This window comes from Cibotium barometz, chromosome 56, assembly GCF_041138505.1.
Source record: "Cibotium barometz isolate CiBa-2024 chromosome 56, ASM4113850v1, whole genome shotgun sequence".
NCBI classification, from domain to species: domain Eukaryota; kingdom Viridiplantae; phylum Streptophyta; class Polypodiopsida; order Cyatheales; family Cibotiaceae; genus Cibotium; species Cibotium barometz.
Window position 1 is genome coordinate 10,623,420 of NC_141101.1, and position 8,242 is coordinate 10,631,661.

Consider the following 8,242-nt stretch of genomic DNA (forward strand, 5'->3'; position numbering starts at 1 on the left):
CCACTCACATGAAACTATAAGGACAGCAGGTTTGGTGAGACATCTTTGAGGAGATTACACAAGCTCTCCACGAAAAAATCCAGTTTATAGGTGGAGGATAATAGAGGTGATTAACGATCCCATACAATGAATTTATGTCCTGATTACATCCTGTTCTATACACACACTACACATTAGAATTAAGGCACTACCGTAATACAAGTTGAAAGATAATCAAACTGCTTGTTCAATAAGGAAAAAAAAAGTTTTGCAATTCACAGGAGTTTAAGATGGATTTGGAGACCTATAATAACATGATTGAAAGACTGCTAAATCAAGTTCATTGAAGAATCACTCTCTCTACAAAATTGGCCCTGCTAAGTTGAGGATAACAATACCAATTTATTCTGTCATAAACTGTGACTACACAACCTACTTGAAATCCTCTCCCACATGAGGGAAGAGGGTCCTTTTTGTGTGTATACGCTGATGTACCATAGATGAGCTTGCCTAATGTAAGCATGCCTGTAACTTATTCACTTCCCATGGCCATCAAGAACTCTCCCTCACAAACCACTTCACCACCAACATAAGCTTTTCCTTCCATCTTTGCTATTCCAAACCGCTTCTGCAACTTCACCAGATTCATGCGCATGACCAACGTGTCCCCAGCAATAACAGGCTTCCTGAATCGCACTTTGTCGATTCCTGCAAAAAAGAAGCTGTCTTTTGAGCCACCAACTTCAGGCTGCAGCATCACGATGCCTCCAACCTGTGCCATTGCCTGCATGATGTATCAAATAGCTCAGATTCAGATAAATGAGCCTCACTTCCTTAGACAAGGCAAGACATGCAATCATTGTACGTATCATTCATCATGCATTTAATGCAGTGTGCATGAGACATTACCTACAACATGCATGTGTTGCAGAGTGCGTGTGCCACTGCCTGCATCATGCATATGTGGGCCATGTGAATTTGACATTGCCTGCATGCTTCTGATGGCAATGTGCATGCAACATTGCCTGTATCATGCATGTATTGAAGGTGCATGAAGTGTAGGCAATGTGAGTGCCATTCCCTACATCATGCATTATGTGTATGTAGGCCATTTGCATGTTGCCATTGCCTGCATTGCTAAAAGTGTGTATGTTATTGCCTGCATCATGCATGCAGGAAAGCATGCTACTCATTTGACATAGAAAATTTAGGTTCTAGTTTCAGATTCTACCTCAATCATTAGTACACCCGGCATTATTGGCCTCTCAGGAAAGTGCCCAGGAAAGAAATTGTCATTGATAGTCACATTTTTTATTGCAACAGCTGAAACACCAGGGGTGAACTCTACTACCCGGTCTACTAGAAGAAATGGGAATCTGCATACAAGGGATAAAAACTTTTGCTACCCTTACATGCATGTATAGAAAAAAAAAAAGCATATACCGAAGTAGCATACCAATAAAAAAAAGCTAATGCATGGCCCTTTTTGTGCAGCAGCATGTTACCTGTGCGGAAGAATGTCACGAATCTGATTAATGTCAAGCACAGTAGGGAACGCTGGAAAACCTGTGGACAACAACAAGCTCTGTAGATATAATTGAGAGCATTATCCTGCAGGAAATGCAGCTGCTTGAGAGGTAAAATCAACAGTAAAAAAGTTTTCTTGTGAAAATGCAGCTGTGGCTGCAAACTGCGGTGCCATGCGAGCACCGGCGCACAAACGCGGGGTGCATATCCGCACACATGTAGAATGAATGCTTGTAGATCAATTTAAGGCCAACCATTTTGGCTCATTAAGGTGAAGATGACGCCCTAATTCACCTGATTAATGAGGGCTACCACGAAAACAAAGGCCATGAATGCTCTGGTTAGTCTGATTATCATGAAATTGCCATGTGAGCTCTAGTTAGTCAGATTAGCATGAAGATGAAGGCTATGTGAGCTAATGGTTGGCTAGATGACGCCCTAATTCACCTGATTAATGAGGGCTACCACGAAAACAAAGGCCATGAATGCTCTGGTTAGTCTGATTATCATGAAATTGCCATGTGAGCTCTAGTTAGTCAGATTAGCATGAAGATGAAGGCTATGTGAGCTAATGGTTGGCTAGATGACGCCCTAATTCACCTGATTAATGAGGGCTACCACGAAAACAAAGGCCATGAATGCTCTGGTTAGTCTGATTATCATGAAATTGCCATGTGAGCTCTAGTTAGTCAGATTAGCATGAAGATGAAGGCTATGTGAGCTCTGGTTAGTCTGATTTGCTTGAAGATGAAGGCCCTGATTTGCATGAAGACGAAGGCCATGTGAGCTCTGGTTAGTGTGATTAGCATGAAAATGAAGCACGAAAATGGAGGAACTGTGAGCTCTGGTTAGCAGGATTCGCATATAAAAGAATGCCTGTCAGCTCTACTTAACCTGATAAGCACGAAAAAGGAAAACTAGAGAGCCAAATTAGCAGGAGAAAGGAACCCTAAATAGTCTGATTTGCGCGAAAATGGCTGAGATGAAAGAAGGAACCTACGTTTTTCGATGGGGATCTCGCTGTCGGATGCGGCGGGAGGCGGGGCCTCGGCGGCGATGGGCGAGGTGGAGGCCAATTCGACGCCAACGCGGGCGGAGCTGCGTCGGAGAGGCCGAATCTGCGGGGCATGAAAGCATAGAGAGAACTTCGGTTGCTTCACCGCCCATAGGCTGGACTGTGGATTGCTCCAGGAGGCAGGCAGGGTAAGGTGCAGAGAAGAGGAGGCTGGTGCAGCTGCCATGACGAAAACCTGTTCGCTTGTTGCAAGTTTCGAACGGCTATGGCGGACGCAATGTTTCTCCTGCCTTTTATGTGCATGAACGCATTTTGTCCGTCCCCTTGTGACGATTACACCAATGGGGTGGTGGGGGTTGTGTGTGTGTGTGTGTGTGTGTGTGTGTGTGTTTTTTGGGGGGGGGGGGGGGGGGGGGGGGGGTGGGTTGGTTGGTATGAATACCCATCACTATGGAAGTAACCAACATAGCACTCATGTACGCAAGCCCAAACGTCTTATTAGAGCCTTTACACATATTTCTCGGAAATGTCCATCACATGTCCACGCGCTTCAGCGGCCCCTTACACATCTTTTTCGAAAACGTCGGTCGCATGCCCTCGAGCCTAGGCAAGCCTTTCCACATATTTTTCAAGAACGTCGGTGGACGCATGTGCACAAGCTTGGGCGGGGCAATTCTCCCCTGATCTTTGGAGACACGGCACACTTTTTTCCCCAAAAATTTTACGGATGAGGAAGTGTGTAAACTCCTTCATACCAGACACACCTATCATCAAACAATGAAGGACCATCCTCAAGCCAAAAACGGTAGTCCATATGGTGAAAGTGTTTGAGTGCCTTCTTGAGGTCGTGGGATCGAATCTCCTCGAACGATACCGTGGACTAGTAGGTACTGTGTGTGTTTGTTGTGGTGTTCAATTCCAGTCATCTCAAAAAAAAAAGGGACCATCCTCAAGCATAAAGTCCTTATTCCTTCTTTTTTTTAGAGAGATTTATGTCTATACTCACACAACCACAAGTTCGACCTCCTCTTGTCGCCTTATAATGATGCCACTACAACCACGCTCAGTGAGAATCAAACTTGGGTCCTCCCCCTCTGCTTCCAATGCTCTAACCACTTTGTTTGGTTGTCATGAGTATCTCCTCTAGAAGTTTTTGTGACCCTCACAACATGGCTTTGTAAGAATGTCTATTGTGGACTCTCTACCATACTTCCCAATCGAAACTTCAATAAATAAACTTACCAATTCCTCAAAAGCAACCCTATGTTGTCAAAGATAAGATTGTACACTATGACAAACTGTCAACCCCTTCAAAACCATTTTCTATCTAACCACCCATCTACTTGCAAACCCTCACCAAACATCTTTGACAACTTGTCATTTTATCCTTCAACGTACACAATGTGAGTGACCTATATTTGTGCAGGTACAATGTGGAAAGCAAGTTTGAGACATAAATATTTGCCTACCCATGGGACAAGCTAATTATTTGGATGGGCAAGTTTGGTGGCCCACATGTAGTGGGTGCTATGTTGAGCTTCCAGACATAAATATTTGCCTACCCAATGAGACAAATTTGGAATGGACAAGCTTAGCAACCCAACTATACTCTACTAAAATCATATAATTTGGTTGAACAAAAAGAAGTTATGGAAATGGAGTGATAAGATTTCAATTGCAAATTCACTTATCAATTGCAAGTTCACTTTCACCATGCCCTCCTAATTTACAAACTTTGAGTGCTTTTTGCTACTAGTTCTTAAGTCTACATACATGCATGAATATCATCATATGTAAATACATAAATGCATGCATGCAATCATAAATACATGAATACATAAATGCACGCATGCATAAATACACACATAGGTACATAGATGCATTTATATATGCATTGGTGACCAAACTTGAATCCTTTGCACACTTTACCTCATTCCAGATTAAGTTCTTTTCACTTCTTGGCAACCTCGATGTCCACTTTAATCCTAGTGATAACATGTATGTGGGGAACATTTTCTTCTAGCTTTTTTTTAGTTCCATTGTACCTAGTCTTTTAACCGCCAAGCTCACACATGACCCTTGATTTTCCCCATATGTACACCCACATGGCCCGCTAGATTCTTGGTGCCTTGGAGACATGCACTATTTCACATCTTGCTCCTTTTGGTCCCCATTCCTTTAATATTTTTTTCTTTGAGCCAACCCACATGTGACTCCTTATCTTACACCTTGGGTTGGAGTTCACTCCTTACATGATTAGCTCTTGGTCTTTTACAAGTTACCTATGAGATCCTCGCTAAATCATGTGAATCCTCTCCATTTCTCTTTAGAAACACCCATTGACAAGGTTCTTTTACGTCCACATGCGTGAACATCCTTTATGGTACATGGCCCCATGAGAACCCTTCCTTTTTTGTCAAATGGTTTATGGGTCTTTCCACACCCTTGTGAATAATTTCATATAATCTCTTTATGAGGCACCATCTTGGGCCTTCCCCTTATGCCATAAGAACCCTATTTCATATAATCTCTTTATGAGACACCATCTTAGGCTTTCCCCTTGTGCCATAAGAACCCTTTTTTTTACAAGTAAACACTTCCTCTTTTTTTAGAACACAATAATATAGATGTTCCAAATATAAAAAAGCCTTACCTTCTTGGGCGTTCCCCTTGTGCACGAGAATCCTATTTTTTACAAGTAAACACATCTTCTTCTTTTAGAACACAATAATATAGACGTTGTGACCATAAAAATGCCTCTTATAAGCAAGTCATGGAATTATCTCACACCCAAGTTGTTAAAACCCTAAGATCTCTCTAGATAATTATTGTGCATAAACATGCATAAATTAGGCATAAACTCATCCACTCGACCACCCCCGAGCCCAAGGGATGCACACATGAATTATAACGAAGTACATCATACCTTTACCTTGATGTCCCATACCATCAAGAGGTATAACTCCAATCCATCAGCATGTAGCTATAGTGTGAAATGGTAGGTGAGTAGTTATGATCCTCTACACAAGAGAGCATAACATAACCTAGCCTCAAGATAACATCAAGAGACCATAGCCTAAGCCCCCCTTGAGTGTGCCCCATGCCCCTACTATATAGGAGGGCCCTCAAGTGACTTTTGACTCTCCATCTCCCATGTGTAACCCTTGGATGCCTGACCCTAACCTTAACCCTTAAAGTTAGTCCTAACCCATGCTCCACTAGAGCAGCTTGTTCCCATGCTCCCATGCTCACAAGCCTAATGTGGGTTAGCCTCCTAGTATATGCACACATAATGTGCATATAACATACTTACTCTCTCTCAAAACATTGCACTCTTGCAATGAAAAGAAAGGAGAACTGCACTGAACAATCTCAACCGACTCCCAAGTCGAAACCTCTATTTTCCTATCTTTCCACCTAATTTTAACCTCAGGAATTAGTCAACTAAAAAGTTTCCTTTCCCTGAATTCAAGTACCTTATCAGGTTCATGTGGAACATAGGATAATTCTTCGACTTCAACGAGTTCTTGAGGAGTAACTATGTTATCCCCACCTCCCAGTTTCCCTTTCAATCTATTGATATGAAAGACTGGATGAACTCTAACATGTGGAGGTAGTTTAAGTTTATACGCAACCGTGCCAATCCGATGTATAAATCAAAATGGACCACAATATCTAGGAGATAAATTCGAGCATTTTCCTTTTGACAAAGTCTGAAAATCTTTAGGAACTTTTAAATAAACCAACGCTCCTGGTTCAAAAGACCAAATTGAGCATCCTCTATCAGCATAGAACCGTGCCCTATCCTGAGCACTCCTTATAGAATCCTGAGCTTCGGTCAGCATTTCTTACATATCATGCAAGAAATCCCTCGATGCATCAAGCTCAATGTCTTTAAGACCGACATCAATAGGTGCCCTGGGTTGAAGCATGAACGGACTAAAACCAATAGCCGTATATTTAAAACTGTTATAGGCAAATTCCATCATTGGAATATATTTTTTCCAATTTGATGCTTTTCCAGAGACATATGCATAACGTATATCCTCTAGAATCTGATTCATATGCTCTGTTTGCCCATCAGACTGCGGATGATCAGAGGAATTCATACTCAAAGTAGTTTCCTTATTGTAAACCATTCAGAATAAAGTAGGAAAACATGGCATTATAATAGCAGGAACTAGGTATCCATCGGCGGCCCAATGTACCCCACATCTGCTCATGGAATTATCGGCCTCCCGAGTTACGCATATCGACATAGAGACTCATCAACGTCTCGATGAGTCACATGTGTCCATCCGTAAACCATCAAGTTGATTGTATAAAACACCTAAAGTACAAAAGTAGAGAAAGAAATGCCAACAAAGGAAGAATCCAAATTTCCTTAATCTGAACACAACAAGATAAAAAGAAAGAGATTTTAACAAGTGAAAATGTTGAAGAGATTACACTCATCAATACATGCAGGCTATAGATAAAAGAAGTTTATCTAGAGAATGCCCACACTACAACTTCAAATTAATTCAGAAAATGAGATTGTCTTTGAATGTTGAGGTCAATATGCCAAGTGATGTTAGCAAAGCAGTAATCCTGAGCCCAAATTATCCCCCATAAGATAATATATGTGAGGGATCCATACCTCCATGATACCACCCATACGCACCTTAACAATTTGAAACTCCCTAGTATGCCGTCTAGGAAATATGAATAAAATCCTATATAAAAGGAATAAGATGGCCTTATCCTAGACTTCACATACTAAAACCTGTCTCTATATTCCTGAGACCACATCAAGGAATAACTCTTTCTGAGTACTTCATTAGAAAAGAATTTTGAATTATTGGCGTCTTTCTAATAATGATACTACCCAAAACACAATAAAGTTAGGGTAGAAAAATAACTCACCTAGATACATAAGCAACTAGGTATTCGACTTGGAATATGTACAAGAGTACAAGGAGCATAGTCCAAAATTACGTGCAAAAAATGAAGGCAAATGCTACCTTCAAAGCACATGAAATTATCCAAAAGATCAAAAGATTCTTATAAAACCATGGATAAAAGCATAAAAGCTCCTCAAATCCATGAAAACTATAGTTGATCATAAAAATCAATGCATGACATCTAATGGTCATTAATCATGCCAAAAGAAGCATTAAAATTGGTGGCCAACTCATCAATCCGGAGTATATGAACGTAGTATCGTTCAAACAAAACTCCAAAGTAAGCAAGTGAAACACATGTGTGTATCACTCATTAAAAAACCCCTAGACACAAGTGATCTAGGCAGAACCTGATGAGTCCATATAAAACTTGGAAAACATCCAATAAAATCCATCAAAATAGACAGATCAACTAACCCATGATAGAATTTATCTTAGGCTTAAGAAATTGAGCATAGACCACACTTAAACAAGTGCAAAATAAATTATCATGGAAAAGTGTCAAAGGTGAGGCACACTTTGAACTCAGATTATAGCCATCAAAAGTATGGAACATGTCCAAAAAGAATGGCTAAGCAATGGCAAAAAATCATAAAAACATCGTTTAGACTTAATCCAAATAGAAATATCTACTAATATGAGATATAATCGTATTAATAATATGCGAATAACCCGCATCTATCTAATGTCAGCGCACGATTAAACGTACTTCAACATTAAATAACCATCGAAAATATTAAATTCTTGAGAAAAAGAATTATCATGATTTTTTTCTAAT

General features: G+C 40.6%; 1 protein-coding gene across 1 annotated transcript; it reads right to left on the bottom strand.

The window, feature by feature from the left end:
- Positions 1-208: 208 nt before the first annotated feature.
- Positions 209-2,848, bottom strand: LOC147606881 (uncharacterized). Its single transcript, XM_086791240.1, has 4 exons — positions 2,507-2,848; positions 1,485-1,545; positions 1,211-1,355; positions 209-763 (listed from the first exon to the last, which is right to left on the bottom strand). The coding sequence occupies exons 1-4, from the start codon at positions 2,745-2,747 to the stop codon at positions 512-514; spliced, it is 699 nt and encodes a 232-aa protein (XP_086647366.1). The 5' UTR covers positions 2,748-2,848; the 3' UTR covers positions 209-511.
- Between the last annotated feature and the right edge of the window lie 5,394 nt (positions 2,849-8,242).